General features: G+C 37.7%; 2 protein-coding genes across 3 annotated transcripts; one reads left to right on the top strand and one right to left on the bottom strand.

The window, feature by feature from the left end:
- The first annotated feature begins 333 nt into the window (after positions 1-333).
- LOC103955554 (protein ENHANCED DISEASE RESISTANCE 2) lies at positions 334-13,273 on the top strand. 2 transcript variants are annotated; one of them, XM_009367455.3, is made up of 22 exons: positions 334-870; positions 1,001-1,075; positions 2,440-2,493; positions 3,591-3,656; positions 3,758-3,861; positions 5,098-5,159; positions 5,250-5,360; positions 5,493-5,533; positions 5,636-5,736; positions 6,425-6,520; positions 7,280-7,344; positions 7,428-7,499; positions 7,618-7,773; positions 8,140-8,348; positions 8,444-8,483; positions 8,574-8,728; positions 8,842-8,943; positions 9,201-9,245; positions 9,329-9,469; positions 11,280-11,375; positions 11,484-11,585; positions 12,973-13,273. In XM_009367455.3, the coding sequence occupies exons 1-22, from the start codon at positions 730-732 to the stop codon at positions 13,078-13,080; spliced, it is 2,142 nt and encodes a 713-aa protein (XP_009365730.1). In that variant the 5' UTR covers positions 334-729; the 3' UTR covers positions 13,081-13,273. The 2 variants fall into 2 exon arrangements, with proteins under 2 accessions (XP_009365730.1, XP_009365728.1); XM_009367453.3 differs by having other exon boundaries at positions 336-870; positions 5,098-5,165.
- Positions 13,274-14,880: 1,607 nt separating this feature from the next.
- On the bottom strand, positions 14,881-16,741 carry LOC103955597 (UDP-glycosyltransferase 73D1-like). Its single transcript, XM_048574951.1, has one exon. The coding sequence runs from the start codon at positions 16,739-16,741 to the stop codon at positions 15,026-15,028; it is 1,716 nt and encodes a 571-aa protein (XP_048430908.1). The 3' UTR covers positions 14,881-15,025.
- Between the last annotated feature and the right edge of the window lie 1,588 nt (positions 16,742-18,329).

Below are 18,329 nucleotides of genomic sequence, written 5' to 3'. Positions count from 1 at the left end.
TGAATCTTAACTCATTTGTTTGATAATATAATTGTCGTCTCTGAGGCTCGAATTATTTATAATAATATTTGTTTTGGGTGATGTACACCCTTCCCTTAACTAAAAAACAAAAAATTATGAGGTGATTTTCCTCGAACGGTCCGCGATGCTCGCATATGGCAACCAGAGACTACACAATCCCCTTTCAAAAATTTTGCCACGGAATTTACACGGCGCCAAGACACACACAACCTCCAAATTCCCATCACGTTTTTCCACGTGGCAAGCTTTCGCGAGGACACGCCTTTTTTACTTACGTGGGATCTCCCACTTTCGGCCGTCAGAAGCGCACTCTCAAATTCACTGTCGTGGGATCATACCCCTCGCTGACCTCCCCAAGTTATACGTCGTCGTTTTGGATCGTCGGCTCTCGGCCATTTCACCCACTTCTGAATAACACCGCCACCTGTTAACTGTTTCTCTCTCCTCTCCCTCTCTCCTATTTCTCTCTCCTCTAGATCTCAAGGAATTCGAAATTCCACCTTACTTTGATCTCAATGTGGAATTCGGAGCACTAGGTCGAGATTTGCTGGATTTTTCGGTAATCTGGTTCGAACGATGAGTGATCAGATTACATAGTGAAAGAGTGGTCTCGCTGGAAGCGAAGGTTGCGATCGGAGCTTCCGAGTCGGTGAGAATTTCGGTTTCAAAATTTAGATTTCGGACTCCGGCAGCGTTTGGATTGAAACGATGTCGTCCAAGGTTGTCTACGAAGGGTGGATGGTACGATACGGGCGGAGGAAGATCGGCCGGTCCTTTATTCACATGCGGTATTTCGTGCTCGAGTCTCGGCTACTCGCCTACTACAAGCGGAAGCCTCAGGATAATCAGGCAAATTCTCATTTACTTTTTTCACTTTTTGATTCAGTGAATCTTTAGGTGAATGAATTTTCAGCTCAGTTGTAACTTTTTATTGTTTTGTAAGACTGTCAATGGTGTTTTTGTTGCGTGTTTTGATTAGGTTCCGATCAAGACGCTGTTAATTGATGGAAATTGTAGAGTGGAGGATCGAGGATTGAAGACTCACCATGGGCATGTGAGATAATCAATTTGTTTGTTTTGAATCTGTGCATTTCTTACTTACGGAAACGCATATATATCTGTTTATGGGAAGAACATCATGTATATTTGAAAATGTATATACATATATGTGAATAGTTAAATGCTTGATACTTGATGTCGGTTAGTTTAATACAGAATATGTCTTTTAGTTAGAAGTTCTAAGCATTGTTTGTTTTCATCATTTATTTCTCGGATGGGGCAGGGTGTTTGGTTGATGGAAGTTTTTGAACACTAATTGACGAGAAACCGTGGGCTTATACATGTGATTTGCAAACATGTAGCATTGTTGCATGATCAGGTTAAAGTAGATATGTTGGTGTCAGTAGAAATCGCCTAAGGGGTCAAGAGGTCTGGTTAAAAGACATTGAATCCGAAAAGGTGATTTATTAATTTGGTGAGGAAAATGTGGATCATGTATATGTTTCACTGTTGTCACTCCTTACATTTGTGGTTGAAGCTGTTTAAATTATTCATTATGTGCTGGGTTATCCAAAGTGGTGCTTTGAGCTGTTAAGTATTCAGTTCAATGCTTTCCAAGGGGGTCTTTGGTGTTTGCAATATTTTGGGTCATTTGGATGGAGTTTAATATGAGTACCTTTGATGATTACAAAGGGGTTGGGGCGGAAGATGGTGTGCATTTTGGTTGTTGGTTTCTGCAGATTTTGGGGGATTCCTTGTTCATGTATTTTTTGGATCTTCAAGCTCAGTTTGGTTCTTTAATGATGACTTGTTTAATTTGTAAGGTGGAAGCGTTGCCTAAATCCTAGTGTTCTTAACATTTTTATACAGCTAATATTTAATTCTCAGATCATGTGATCATGTGTTTTTAGGTGATTGTTGGATGATCTTGTCTAAAGGAGTGCTGTAATTGATTATACCGTGTTCTCAGAGTGCTATTTATGTTCATACTCCTTTGAAGAATTAGAACTTCAAGAAATATTTTTAAAGGTTATGCGTATATTTAGGGGCAGCTGGGTGAACATGCTTATGTGCCACCTAGAATGTTTCCAGAAAAAATAGAAAAGACTTTTTTTTTTTTTTTTTTTTGTTTTTTAAATAACTTTCTGATTCTTTGATGGTTGAATGTTGTATTTAAATCTGTTTTGGAAAATTAGTGGATACAAGTTTCCTTAGGATATTGAAAAAATCAGTTAGCTGTAAGCCTGTAACTTAATATTGGCTTTTGCTGTACTTGGACCCGTGTTTCTGTTGCATCTACTTTTTGATTTACATTCCATCCTAATTATGATAGTTCTACAGTGCTTTTGATATTCATCCCAATGATGGATTTTTTTAATATTTTTTTTTCTTTTTCTGAAAGAGATTATTTTGGTGCAGATGGTATATGTTTTGTCTGTTTACAACAAGAAAGAGAAATACCTTCGAATCACGGTGAGGGCCCTTTCGCTTTCATATTTTGAAAGTGCTTGAAGATAAAACCTTTGATGTTGTTTTAGTCATCTATGTTCATATATATGCATGGTTAAAAAAGTTTAATGAGTTTAAATTTTGTACATCTGTAAACTTCATTTTCTTTGTACTCATTCCTATTTATTGTTGATTTCACATGGTATGATGGTACATAGAATTTAGTTGGTGTTGTCAATAACATTTGATTATCTTAGGGTCAGGATCATTTGGAAGTGACTTGTTTATTATAAGGCCTAATAGATGGTACTCATGTACCCTTGTGTTACGAGGAGCATTTTATGTCTATGTTTCTGCAAAATGACAGTTTCTATCATTCTTAAGCTGTAAACTATCTGTGCATGAGATAGCTCTCGTTATTAAAAAGTTATCCATATCCTTTATGGAGCATTGACCTGTCTGATTTTGGACTTTATTAAGGGCTTGGGTGGAGTCTGATATAATAGGGCCTATTTCAAAGTGCTTTCAGGTAAACAAAAGTTCTTTGACAGGGTTTGGGGGTGTGACCATGAAATTACTTTGTCATTTTAATTATATATCTTAAAGAGGAGGGTTTACACCTATCCGTTTCTCTTTAAGCATCCAATGAAGAGGAGAGATATATCTTTTTTGTCCTCTTCCCTAGAGATAAAACCTATTTTCTCCTGTCCTTGATCATAGTGCGAAGTTTTCTCCTCTCTAATTTGTTATGTTATCAGGAGCTGTATAAATGGGCCCAATAAGAAAAAGTTGTTGCATACGTCTGAGAGTAGGAGACTTTTATTTTAATGGGAATTGCCAAAAGTAGTAAAACACCTTCTGTGGTTTATTCCGGTTATGGACTTGGGTTTTTATTTTAATTTATTATTATTCTATTTTATTTTTAAGTGTAGCATTTTGTAGTTGGTTGTTGTGGTGTTCTCGTATTTATACATAACCGTTTTGCTCTGAACTCCTGACATTCACCTATACGCATGTGTGTACATTTCTTCTGTTAATTGTTTTGAATCCTGAGTTCTGAAAGTCATACTGCTTAAATTTTGTCGCGAATACTTATTCATTTGGGTATTGTCCTGTTCCAGATGGCAGCATTTAACATCCAGGAGGCACTAGTATGGAAGGATAAAATAGAGTATGTCATTGATCAGGTAGTTACTTTTGGACCTCATGCTAGTGAGACAATAAGTTTCCTCCCGATTTCTCATGGGCTAATGGATACAGGAATAATTGCATATTGATCTGTGTGCAGCATCAAGGTTCACAAGTTACAAATGGTAACAAATATATATCTTTCGAATACAAATCTGGAATGGATAATGGGAGGACTGCTTCTTCATCCGACCATGAAAGTCAGTAAGTAATATAACTTATGGAATACGACCAGACATTTTATGCTGATGGCCATTGGATTTTTTGTCATTTCTCCTTTCTTTGTGCTTCATGAGCATTGGCATGTCCCTTTAATTATTTATTTTTGAAAAAGAGAATTTTATCAAGAGAAAAAGAGTACAAAAAGTGAACAAGATGTCCACCAAAGATCAATTGCTATAAGGAAACTGACCAAAAGCTATAGCTCCCAAACAATATTATATAAATATGTTTTTGATAAAGAGACAATTTTATAGCTGCCTTCCGGAGTAAAAATAAGAGAAATGTCTCTGAACTCTGACGTTATAGAACCCCAAAGTGAAGACCAAAACCTCCTGTTACCCAGTGTTATGGTTTAATCTGAGCCGACAGCATCCTCACAATACTTTGGCCCTGTTTCCTTTACCATATCCAACATTACTTTTACTAAGCAATGAGTAGCACCTTTATGGTACTACCCAATTCATTCCAGCCTCTGTGAATAATAAGACCTCTTTTGTTTAACTGGAATGGTGGAATGGAAATGCAATCACATTCAATTCCGTAATTACTCTAGAATGGAATGATTTAAATTATTGCTATTCTAAATGTTTGGAACAACTGGAACAACTAAGGACCCGTTTGATAATCATTTCGTTTTTGGTTCACTTTCTGTGGAGATATGAGGTAATGGGAGAGAGGGATGAAGAAAGGTGATAGGAGAGAGAGAGAGGGGGAGGAAGAAAATAAAAAGCATCCATGAAAACAAAATCTTGAACGTGAAAACAACTCAATATAGTTTTTGGTTGCTTATACTGTTTGTTTCTACATCTCTACCACCATCCTTGATCCGCTAGTCCTCATCCCTAATTTCCCTTTGGTATTTCCCTTCTATCTCTAACATAAAAAGTGAAATAAAAAAAACTAATAGAGATGGTTATGAAACTCTGAACTTGTGTTGCCAATTTTTCATCTCAACCATTCTCATCATGGTTTTCATATTCACTCCTTTACTACGTGTCAAAAAGACTCCCTTAACCTTGGAAATTTGCGAAGCCATTTTCTTAGAAGTACATGTCCCTTTGTTGTCACAAGAAAAAAGGAAAAGGAAAAAGGAAGTAAAGAAGAAAGAAAAATTGATAGTTGGACCTATTCTTGGGAATTTGATGTGCTTGTCATATTGGTCTCCAGCTGTGGATGCAACTATATTATCTTAATCTGTTTTTTCTTAATACTTTGTAGATTTAGCGCCCAGGAAGATGAAGATGATGCTCATCCTAATTTGATGAGGAGAACAACAATTGGAAATGGTCTAAACTGATATCTTTCTGTCATTGAGTTTTGGATTGATTGGTGGTATCTTTTCCTGAAGTTCACGGTTTTGATGACTGCAGGTCCTCCAGAGACAATATTAGACTGGACGAGAGATTCAGATCTGACAAACCAGAGTAACAACAACCAAGCATTTTCCAAAAAGCATTGGCGTCTTCTCCAGTGCCAAAATGGTGAGCCACTGTCATGTCGTAGAGCTTTGTTTGTTATGCTAGAAATGGAATTTTGGAAAATAATCATCTACCCTATTTGGTAATGGTTTTCATGGTGCATAATGATTTATTCTTATTCTTGTTTTGGCACAGGACTCCGCATTTTTGAAGAGCTTCTTGAAGTAGATTACCTTGTATGGAATTCTGTCTTTGTTTACACTATGTACGTTATGATATTTTACCATCTATCAGCTTGTTTTAGGTTGCAACTGCAATTTATAATTCTGTATATGCAGCCAAGGAGCTGTAGTAGAGCCATGAAGGCTGTTGGAGTGGTGGAGGCTACCTGTGAAGAAATTTTTGAGCTTGTGATGAGCATGGACAGAACACGGTTTGAGTAGGTGTTTTCCTTTTACAATTTTACTTTTTATTTTTATGAGTTGCTATAATAGCTTATTTTATGTAGTTTATTATGCAGATAAAAGAATGAAACTGCACTCTACTTTTTATGTTAATCCTGCTTTGGTTTTTTAATCTAAACTTGTCTGGCCTGAACTAATGGTATCAGATTGAAAGAGAGAATACATTGTTGGTGTATTGGATAGAGTTACATATTGCAAGAGGTTAATCATATAAAATGAAGGATGGAAGGGAATTGAACTTGTGATCCATCTTTGGGTTCTCCTTGGTCGAGGCATGGGATTATAAATTGTATCATACCTTCAAAATGGTCAATTTGCTTTATTTGAGCTTCTGATGGGGGAAAAAATAGTGCAATTATGTTGTAGAGAAATGTGGATTTTAACCCTGTGATTTAGGATGTTTTCTTTTTTGGGTGGGTAAAAGATGGTTTCAGATGGCTGCTTTTGTGTTTCAAGAGCACACTCCCTTGATACCATGCATCCAACCTAAAACCAGTTGGCAATTTAGTGAGAAAGCACACAAAGCTTTACGATTACCAATCGTGAGATTATATATTCTCAACTGCCTAATATCTTTGATCTATTTTTTTCTTATTTTCCTTTGTGGCAAATGGCAATGCCAACATGTTTGTAGTATCAGCTGTCATATTTTTATGATTGCAGGTGGGATTGCAGTTTCCAGTATGGTAGCTTAGTTGAGGAGGTTGATGGACATACAGCAGTACTTTACCATAAGCTTCAGCTAGATTGGTTCCCAATGTAATCTCTAACTTAAATTTCCTGTTTCTTCAATCACCACGTTCCTGGCAGCAGCTTCATATTCTGTTGTTAAGTAAAATGTAGTAGGAGATAATATTTAGTAGTCTATGAGTAGATGGTTTCTTAGAGACTAGGTGGGTATTTGGAAACTTGGGGGCCTGTTTGGTTCATGGTTTGAACTTGATTTTCAAAGACTTACAATTTGAGTAGTCTGTTTGTATACAGATTTTTATTTATGTTAAATATGAAAATATGTTTGGTTTTAGTTCTGAAAATTGTTTTCATAATGTAGAGTAACTTTTCTATTGATGAGTGCTTCTGTATTTTGAAAACATTTTTTTTTTGTACGGGTATTTTGAAAACATTGAAAAATGATGTTATTTTGTGCATTTCCTAAAAAGGGTTGTTTTTGAGATTCTTATTTTTAGAAACTATTCTACCAAAACAGAATTTGTTTTTCCAATGGAAAGCGGTTTTAAAATCCTATACCAAACGAGTGGTTTTAATTTACACCAAGTATGACTTAAAAATGGAATATACGGTATCTAAAATTGGATTTTTTTTAAAAAAATCCTATACCAAACGGGAGGTTAAATTTTGTGAATAATGACTTGTGTTTCATGTTTTATTATGATTCCCCTTATCTCTTCAGACCAACTTTGAAGAACGTTGTAATTAAGAATGAAAGGTGCTTGACTAATGTCCTTGTTAGCAGTGTGCAGTTATAGTTTTGTTGCTCAAGACTCCTTTTGGTTGCAGGGTTGTGTGGCCGCGTGACCTTTGCTATGTGCGCTATTGGCGTCGAAATGATGACGGGAGCTATGGTATTTTTTATGCTTTTCCCCATGCTTAAAATTCTGGTTAATTGGTGTATGGAAATTTTCAATTGGTGCTTTTCATGGTGCAGTTGTGTTATTTCGTTCTAGGGAGCATGAGAACTGTGGTCCACAGCCCGGATATGTGCGGGCACATATTGAGAGTGAGTTCTGTACATTATTTAGAGGCCTTATCGTGCAAAGGATGAGAACTAGTTGGGATCTTTGCCCTTATGTTTTAATTTTTCAGTTCAGAAAACTGATGCGTACTGATTTTTCCAGGTGGAGGTTTCAACATTTCCCCTCTTAAACCTCGAAATGGGAGGCCTAGAACTCAGGTGCAGCATTTGATGCAGATTGATTTGAAAGGATGGGGTGTGAGTTATGTCCCATCCTTTCAACAGCATTGTCTTCTTCAGGTGTTGAATAGTGTCGCTGGTAAGTTCCTTGTATACTTGTTATAATTTCTTGTCCTGTGTGTTATTCCAATACTTAGTGATAAATACAAAGTTTTGAGCATTGCAGTTTGGTATCACTTTCCTCATTGATTTCCATTTTTCCTGTTCAATTAGATACCCTTTGTCTATATTCCCATTCCTCTTTCATCGAAGAACAGAAATTTTATTGCTTAAGTTAAGCTGCTTGGAAGCCGAAAAACAATTCATAAAAGATTGTCGAAGAATATTTTTCTTGTAATGGAATTTAAAGTTGGGATTCTATTTTTCTTAAACCTTGTTCCTTCTGACGTGAAAAAATCAACAGGAAGCTATCTCTTGTATAATTGAGTCTTTGCTTTGATGATAGGACTACGTGAGTGGTTTTCCCAAACAGATGAAAGGAATGCTCCTCCAAGAATCCCGGTTATGGTCAATATGTCCTCGGCTTCTGTTTCTTCACGTAAGGGGCAAAAGTTGCATGATTTTTCTGTTAATTCCGCAAACAGAAATTCTGTGATGATGGATGAATACTCGGACGAAGATGAAGAATTTCAAATTGCTGAGGCTGAACAAGAGGTGTGATTCAGACGAGTGCTCTTTTTCTTTCCGCATATTCTTTTTAAATATGAGTTATTTATTGGAGTTATTATTTTCTTTATTAATACTTTCAGGCATACCAAAATGGTCTTGAGAACGATATGAAGAGGACAGGTATACAATTACTTTTCTGTTTCATTCTAAACTATGATCCTTGTTTGAGTATTTGGGTTTAACACCTTATCACTATGTTTGTCATGATAGCCGTAGAAGAAGAACCAGCTGATCAAATTGATTTATCCTGTTTTTCGGGTAACCTACGGCGTGATGACCATGATAATGCTCGTGATTGCTGGAATGTTTCTGATGGTTGCAACTTCAGAGTTCGCAGCAAGCATTTTTGTTATGATAAGTCAAAGGTTCTCTTATATTGGCCCATTCCTATATGGTTTCTTATTTTTGTGGATCATCATATATTGATAATGACTTTTAGGCTTTCTCTGATAACATTGTTGGCCATGTCTCTCTGAAGATTCCTGCAGGGAAGCATTTAATGGATCTTGTTGCTGTTGATTGGTTTAAAGACACAAAAAGAATGGACCATGTTGCTCGGCGTCAGGGATGTGCAGCACAAGTATGTAATAGAAGCTCCATTCCTTCTTGGGTTGATTCAACAATTGAACTACACTCTAATCAGTAATCATTATAGGGCATTAGCAGATATTCCATTTTGGTGTTAAAATATTGAAATTTCAGAGTGTCATATAATACTGTTGGGTTGTTTTTGTCTTGTATTGCCACTTGATTTACCTATATTGGGGCATTGTCTGGACTTGGATGATATTCCTTACCTATTATTTTGTTGTTAATAACATCTGAGTTTTTCTGTAGGTTGCCTCAGAAAAAGGGCTTTTCTCTCTAATTGTTAATTTGCAAGTAAGTTGCTTTATTCCATCTGGTTCAGATCTAGAAATGATTTTTGGGAATCTAGGGAGTGACAAAAATCTATACTTTTCCAGGTCCCGGCATCAACACATTACAGTATGGTATTTTATTTTGTAACAAAGGAATTAGTACCTGGATCCCTCTTGCAACGGTTTGTTGATGGTGATGATGAATTTCGTACAAGTAGACTGAAGCTTATTCCTTCTGTTAAAAAGGTATTAATATCAGTTTCTTTATATATGAAAAAAATGAATGCTCATATCAAATTTCAGGACTGTTGTTGTCTGACCACCTTTTTGAATTTTGGCTCATGAGTTTTATATGAATCATAGTATTGATCAACTTTTAGGAGATTCCTTTACTTAAAAATGTGCTTGTGTACTATTTATGCATATAAATAAAGCAGAATTTATACATATAAATAATTTCTTGAAGGATAAAGTTGCAAAAACAAGTATATCTGTTCATAATGCTGTGATATTTTGGAATTTTTGGGGCATAGAAATCGGATATAATTTGGATGACATATCTGTACCGTATCATTCCTGGTTCACGACCGAACAAAAATACAAGGGACACATACTCTCCGGGTAGAAAAGAAGGCCAACACAGCACCAAGGGGAAACAACAAAAGAACAAACAAAATCTTAACAAGGATTTCTGTACAATGAATAAAGGGGAGCAAAACAAAGTAGACAACAGCCACAGTATGGGGAATCGTATACTTAGGCTAAACCTCATCTTAGAGCTGAAAAGACAGCAAAACACAAGAACACATATAAGAATAGTGCTTGTACACTACCACTTGCAGCTAAGGAAACAGAAACAAACAGCTGCCTGAGTACTATCCCTGAATCCTGTTGCAACAATGAAACAAGGACCAGTGAGTTTCCATTTTAGAACGACCTGTGATGACTAGGCTAGTTCTTGAGCTTGAGAGAGTATGTTCTTTGTGAATCAAATTAGTTCAATAGCTGAGCAATATGGTAATGATTAGGCTAGTCCTTGGGCTTCACAAAAGACTTATCAGGGAACTAATGTAGGTTGAAGATCATTAGTAATGCCAACTTACTCTTGAAGGGTGTCAAAAGGGTTGCAGGTGGGAATGTCTAGTTGGGAGACGGTTAGGAAGGGATTAGGTGGTCACGAGTCACGAGTCACGAGTCACGAATCACTTACGCTATGGTTTGAATGATTTCACCCGACCTTGTCATTTTTGTTGGGTTTTTCCAACCCATGATGAGTTGTCCTAAGTCTATTAGAAATTATAGACTTAGAGGATTTAGTTGTTTTCCCAAACAATTTGAGTTGGTTTTCCAATTAGAGGTTTTTTCCCAATTGAAGTTGTTTACCTAATTGAAGAAGACCTTCTATATAAAGGGGGCTATTGTACTAGTTTCGAATGGGAACAAAACAATATTTTGTATACCACTCAAGGGATTAGAGTGAGAGAATATTGTAAGGGCAAACTGTGTGTGGGAGAAAAGAAAAGAGATAAAAGAGTGTATTTCTTGTTCTTGTTCTTTCAAGTTTATCGTCAAGTTCTTAATTTTAGAGACTTGGCAAGATTATTGGTTGTACTCATTATTGGTATAGTGAAAGATTGTTGTTGCTATCCCGTGGACATAGGCACATGTAGCCGAACCACGTTAATTCTTGGTGTATTTATCTTGGTTATTTTGTTTTCGATTTCTCGAGTTTGTTCTGCTTTTCCCATTCTTAAACGCGACATTCACAACAATTTTCATCCTTCATTTGTATTAAGAATAAGATGGCCAATATGTCAATTGATAGTATCATATTAGCATACACTTTCTGCTAATAAAATGTTAGCTGTGGGGTTACTGATGAAATTTCTTTTCCCTTCATTCTTGTAACAGAGTTGATTTTTTGTGTTTCTCACCACACTTCTTCCTTCTTTTTTTTATTTTTATTTTGTTCTTCTCCTCTTATATTCTTTTTGTACCATATAAAGAGGTTCTTTTATGGATGTATATTATTAACATTATTTATGGAACCATGCAGGGTTCATGGATTGTCCGCCAGAGTGTTGGAAGCACTCCTTGTTTGTTGGGAAAAGCTGTTGATTGCAACTATATCCGTGGTCCTAAGTACTTAGAAGTAATGTATTCTTGCCAGATATTTTTTGCATTTTTATTAACTTATTGGGTCTTGTGGTTGGCAACGTTCTTTCAGTATAAATACGTAATTTGGTTTATTATTCTGCAGATTGATGTGGATATTGGTTCATCTACTGTCGCTAATGGGGTTTTGGGGCTGGTAATTGGCGTAATTACCTCATTGGTGGTTGACATGGCTTTCCTTGTACAGGTATGCTTCTCGTAAAATATGTGATCATAGACCATGGAATACTGTACTGTTCATCAAAGGCATGTTCAGCAATACATTTGAACTAGTGAATGAGTGATCGATTGAATAATAAATGAGGCCTAGCCCCTAGTTTATGTAGTTCAGATTGAAATAATAATAGTTTAGGCAATTAATATTATTAAATAAATTTCCAGCGTCAAATATAACTTGGGTTGGTAGATCTGGTTCAGATATGGTTTCTTATTAGGTTTCCCCATCAAGCTCAGATATATCCTTTAACTGTGAATGTGTATGGCCTGACAGTATGCATGCAATTAATTCTGGGGGTTTTAGATTTATTCTATCGCTTAAATATAAATTACTTTTTCTTTTTCTTTTTCATTTTTTTTTTTCAGTTGGGTTTGGTATCTCTTGCAACGATTTGTTTGCTGGTTTCTTTTAGCTCGCTGTTAACTTTTGAGAATGTTGCTAGCTTTTATAAGTTTCAAAACTTCAGATAGTACTTATTGCATTTTCTGAGAATCAAAATTGCATATATGCTATTCTATAACTCAGAAACTCGCATTTACCAGGAGCCCCAACTAACGTTTATAGTTCCTGTAGTTTTAATTTCTGGAAACTAAGGAATATAATCTGTTAAAATCTGTCAAAACCGTTCTGACAAATCTATTAAATGTCTGGATGGAAAGATAACATGCGTAGTATGTGTGCACATGGTTTCCAGACTACCCAAAATGTGTATTTTCTCTTTGCACGTTTGTAAGTTCGTATATTCATCCTCCCATTTGATTGATTTAACGGATTGAAGTTGATTACAAGTTCAAGCAAACAAAACTGCATTCTTTCAATTGCTAAACTTGAGAGTACATGGACTGAAGTGGATATCTAGCGAAACTACAGATACAATAAATGTCATTTACCCCTAGCTCAACCTACCTATGTCAGACTTTGATCAAATTGAATCATAAAATAGATGTTAATTTGTCGGAACATGTCTCGAAAATGATATAATATGCAAGACTCTGAAGATTACAGTAAAATTTTTACCAGTTTCTGTTTGTATTTGTTACCCATAACATAATGATCCACGTTTATTGTCACGTGTTGGGTATCCTGTGTTGCCTTTGATAAGGTCTCGTTTCTGGCAATGGGCACTTAAAAGGTAGAAAGGCCAGTTTCGCCTAGTTTTTCTTGTTTATGAGTATTCGCACAGGCAATGTCCTTACAGCCTCATTTTAAACGATTCCAATGGAATTGATCTCGCTGCGATACTTAGTTTATCACTAAGATACTAGCTTCTCGCTATTTCATTGCTCGATTTAATGCTTGCAAGCTCACGTTAGCAAAATATTATGTTGTATGCTGACTATGAACTGGTTACCTGCAGGCAAACAGTACAGATGAATTGCCAGAGAGGCTAATTGGTGCCGTTCGTGTTTCTCACATAGATCTCAAATCCGCCATTGTACCAAAGCTGGAACCGGATCCATCATGACCGACAGAGACAAATTAACCGCTCAGTTCTTCCATACAAAATCATTTGTTCATCAGATACGCATATAATGCCTCCTGATTTCATTGCCATATCTCACTTCAGGAATGGTCATCTGATTCAAGTGCAATTTTTTTTGCATAAAATTGTGACAAGAGTTTTATAATAAGTACAGAACAAGGTAAGCGTTTTTTTCTGTTTCGAGCCTTTCAGGACACTCACGTATTTTGTCGTGAGTTTTGGGTGGTGTTTGAGTGATTGGTATTGGTAAAACCTGGTTTTGTGGCGGGTACCCATCTTAGTACGCCTTTGTGAGACGTTATACAAAATGGGGACCGCATAGAGCCCTTTTTTTCGTGTTCCAACACGTATGGCGTGACATAGCCGTTGACATAGCTACTTATGGTGTTATGCATCGAAGAGATGCGACTTCTTGACTGGTTTTGTTGCAAGTTTTAACAGACGATAGGATCCTGGTGAATGAATTTGAGGTACATTAATGCCAAAAATTCAATAAGATAACACAATTGGGGCAGCCTAACCAGAGATGATCTGCTTGTTCGGCTAATTTTACTCATTCCCCGGACCGCCGTGGAAAGAGTTTGGTTTTTGCTAGAAAACCTTAAGTCTGGCCTAACATTTGGCATTTCCCATCCATGCTCTTTTATTTTACTCCAACCATGCGCACTAGTTTGGGGAGATTTTTTAGTGTGTCGGGAACACGGTCAGGTACATTAAATGTTAAGTGGTTGGATATTTGAAAAAGAAAATTGGTGATCATCAAAGACAGGAGGGGGCACCATTGTTGATCATTTGGTAGACACTGATCGACCATTTTAAGGTAAATGTTGTCTTCAGCATGGTCATCTTAGATCATGAAAAGGTTTCACTTTAAAAAATTAATGGTACATGATCTCTAAATCTCAGGACCTGCCTTTCATCAGTTTCATGGTAGTAAGTGAAGATTTAGGAAATTGGAATTTGGTCCGTTATTAGATTGCCAATATTGTGTTACAGCGCCATCTGTAACGCAATATTGCCGACCGAGTGAAATTATGATTTTTTTTTTTTTGCACGACCCGTGAATTTGACTGGTAAATTCGAATTTTAAGATCAACCCGTTAACTGGTGAAGTCTTTATCAGGTTGTCCGTCAAAATAACGGTATAACATGAAAATAACATAAACATGACAATCACGACCAGTTTGTGATGTCTAGCCACCACCACTACCCTTATCTTTCATATTTGGGCCTTGTTAAAATAAGAACTTTGGAAAGATGACGTTGAATAAAAAGAATTCAAGTAATTCATAAAAATTTGAGTCGTGGACAGTTTGGCGTATGTATTGCTTAATCGTAGACTGTTTGGTGCTAAGTAAAATATGTTCCAACAATAAAAAGACCATGAAATGAATTAAGGCACAACTAGTTTAAACTTTCTTCTTTCTTTATATGTTTTTTATAAGACATTTATTCTTCTTGTATGTAAAGATATTTCAAGATATTTTTTTATATGTACTATCTTTAACAGAGATAAGGCCCATCAATACATGCAGAACTCATCTTTATTAGAAAGATGATACAGCGTGTTGTGAAAAATGTGGTATTACCATTTTTGTTATATTTTATACAAATCCATTTTTACATGAGGATCTTATAGATGGTTGTCGCATGCGTGTCGAGGGTAGTTTACTGGGCATGTAGTGTTGAGTGCAGTAGGAAATGGGATCGGTGTATCCGCTTCCTTCAATGGAATGCTTCAACATGTAATAAATACTCAGTGATTTCAAGGTTGATCGTATATGATATAAACAAACACATAACATTCCAAATTGTAGTAAGAAGTGTGACGTGTGTAGTAAAATTACACACATTCATTATACACTGATAAGTGATACATCGAAGAAAAGTGAGAAATCAAACAAACAATCAAACAAGAACAAGCTGATCACCAAGAAGCTGCTTTTGGCTTTTGGGCAACAAAATCTCTAAAAGCATCCAAAGCAGCAACTGAACTCGTTGGAAATCCATGCCCAAATTTCTCACGCAGCTCCAAAGCTCGTCGTTTTATGTCCTCGTCACTTACCAGCATCTCGATTCCCTTCACTATATCTTCCTTCTTAATTAATATTTTCTCGTCAGGAATAGGGATGCGATACCCTACTTTCAGAAAGCTCGCCACCAATTTGGCATCGTGGTGTTGGTCCCCTCTGATTGGCCACGCTAGGATCGGGACCCCACGTCCAATTGCCTCCACCGTTGAATTCCATCCACAGTGTGATAAAAATCCACCCGTTGATGGATGGCTCAGGATCAACAGCTGTGGGGCCCATCCGTGTATTATCAAACCTCTTTTCCCGACTCGAGCCTCCATTTCGTGTGGATAGTATCCCTCTTCACCTTCCGAACCGGCCCGCGGAGGACCCGGCGGTCTGCCCGAACCGGATTGCACCACCCATATGAAGGGCTGGGTGGATGATTCCAATGCCTCAGCCAATACTTTGTACTCCTCCACTGTAGGTCCCACCTCGCTGCCGAATGACACGTAAAGTACTGATCCGGGCGGCTTCGAGTCTAGCCACTCGACCACCTCGTCTTCGGTGATGTTTGACCGTCGGGTGCTGGTTCGGAACTCGCGGTCGTGGAGAATTGAACCGGCCGATTTCCAGTATTGTTCGGGCAAAAGCGGGCCAACTCCCCAGACCGGTTTTCCAATTTGCTCCGCAATGTACTTAAGGAATGGACGCTCCAGATCATCACACGTATTGATCATCACCGCAATAGATCGGTCAGCATCTTCTGTCCACGGTGGTTTACCTCCTGGTTGCGGTGGGCCCCTTCTCCCCGGCCCAGGTCCATTAAGAGGCGCGTCGGGTGGAGGCATACCGTGCCCCGGTCCAAATGGAGGAAAACCAACTGCATCTTGGCCCGGCAGAGGCATACCTGCATTTGGGCCAAATGGAGGAAAGCCACCTACACCTTGGCTGGGTGGCGGAGGAAAACCGGCAGCTGACCCTGTTAGTGAGCCGCCACCATGACCGGGTGGCGGAGGAAAACCTGCACCTGGCCCTGTTGGTGGGCCGCCACCATGACCGTGTGGCGGTGGTCCGCGAGACTGTCGTTTAACATCAGATAGAGTGAGAGCCATTTCCTCGGGTAACCCGGGGAGCAAACGGGTCTCGTCGGATTTGATATCCAAGGGCTGAGCCTTCCACATGGCATACTCCATGGCGGCAGAGCAAGCACCAGAGGTGAAGAAAGCTACGGTTGGAATTTCAAATTTCTTAAAAACTTCGGCAGTCCAGCCCATCATGACGTCAAGCACGGCACATACGGGGGGCGCAGAATCCGAACCCTGGCATCGGGTCGAGAGGAGTTTCTCAAGACCGAGAGCCATCTGGTTGTGTTGATCGTGGTGGCGGTGGAGCGGCGGAGGAGTTGGCTGAGGCGGCGTTGAAGGATCAGACGATGGGATTGATTCAGGGATTTCGGCGATTTGGACAAGCGGGTGTTGGCGGAGGGAAGAGGGGACGGAGGAGGAGAAGTTGGAAGAAATAACGAAAACGGATTTGAAGTCTCGGGAGGCTATTTGCTTGCAGAGCTCCATTAGAGGGAATAGATGTCCCTGCCCAAAAAATGGAACAATCCATATCTCATTCGCCATCTTTTCAATATTTGTGTTTTGAATTCGTGAGATCGTTGGGGATTTTATAGGGAAGAATTAACAAAGAATCAGAAGAAAGCATTTTTTTTTTCGGTCAACGATACCGACACGAGATACGACACCAGAATACATTAAATTTTTTAAAATTAAAAACAAAGTATGGTATAGTTACATCATTTTATCTCATAAGAACGTATTCAATAAATTTTTTTTTAATGGGATAAGTCTCAGAACTAACCATAATAATATGTTCAAATTCATTTTTAATAAGAATCAAATTTAAGATCTCAAATTTACCAGTGATGACTTGCTAAAAAACTAGACTGGAGCTCTAGTTGCCTTGTACCTATCAGCCTTCTTCGACCAGATCGAGTCAAAGGCCATGACCAGGATATCCGCAAACTATCGGATTCCTGTATTTAAATTGTCAAATACTTGTATTTATCTTTTAAATGCCGTATTTTCAATCTAGTTACATATTCAATACGTAACAGACCGTATTACAATGTACTGTATCTATTCTTGTATTTGATATGCAATACGTGACAGAACTGCCGTATCCGTGCATCGTAGGGAGTAGGGTTTGACTGTTAGGTTTGTTTAAACAGTTAAGAATGAAACCTGTACAGCATGCAAGTTTTGGTCGACAAGGTGATGTAATGCTCTGAAACTTTGACACCTGGAAATCAAGAGTCATACTTGTTGGTGACGGTGTCATTATCTTACTAATTAAGTTTTTAAAGGAGCGAAACCGAGTCAACCGACCACTGAGATTAGGTCGGCGACAACGATGACCAATGAATGTAAATTTTCTTCATGAACACGTATTGTAAAGGGCAGTTGACCGTTAGATGGAAAGGTTCCTAGTCTTCTGACTGTATGGTAAAACTATTATAGCTAAGTCATGTTAATTAGGATTACTGCTTTTGTTGCCTAATTGAGATGGATGTTCTCTTGTCTTGTACACGTTTTTGATGTATTATTGTATTATATCGAGTTTGAAAGCATTTTAAGTCGTACTCGTAAGATAAGGTACACTTGTATGGGAGCATTGGCGATTGAAGATTGTATTTGAAGATAAAACTTTATGGAGTGTTATGTATATCATTCAAAGTTTTAACAAGGAAGTTATGCCGTCATTAGCCAGACTGCTGATTTTGTCTTGTGTTCTACAGCCTCAAGCAGAGTTTCTAAATTTGTTTTGATGCATTTGTTTGAAACCCTAAGTTAGCCTCCAGCACAAACTCATTCTGAACAAGCTTTTCTGAGTTTGGGTAGTAGGGGTTTGATTGACAGAATGTTCTTTTGGTCATTAGTTGTCTAAAGAATGTATAGTCTCTTATCATTGTAACGTGATGTCATGGTGAAAAATAAATGGATGTGATTTTAATGTTTTAATCTCAACTTCTGATGTTAAATCCAATGGTTGGTGACCATGAATCCCTGGACACTAGGTGACTTTGAGAACGGATCTTAATATCAATCCCATCTTGAACCAAACATAAGATTATTTAAGAACTGGATTAATTAGCATTATACATTCACTAACATGACTTATTTAAGAACTGGATTGATTGGCATTATAGAT

The sequence above is a fragment of a genome, unplaced genomic scaffold, assembly GCF_019419815.1.
Source record: "Pyrus x bretschneideri cultivar Hongxiangsu unplaced genomic scaffold, Pyrus_bretschneideri_v1 Contig76, whole genome shotgun sequence".
Classification (NCBI taxonomy): domain Eukaryota; kingdom Viridiplantae; phylum Streptophyta; class Magnoliopsida; order Rosales; family Rosaceae; genus Pyrus; species Pyrus x bretschneideri.
The sequence above is the reverse complement of the archived record's forward strand: the minus strand, read 5'-3'. Positions and strand labels throughout refer to the sequence as shown.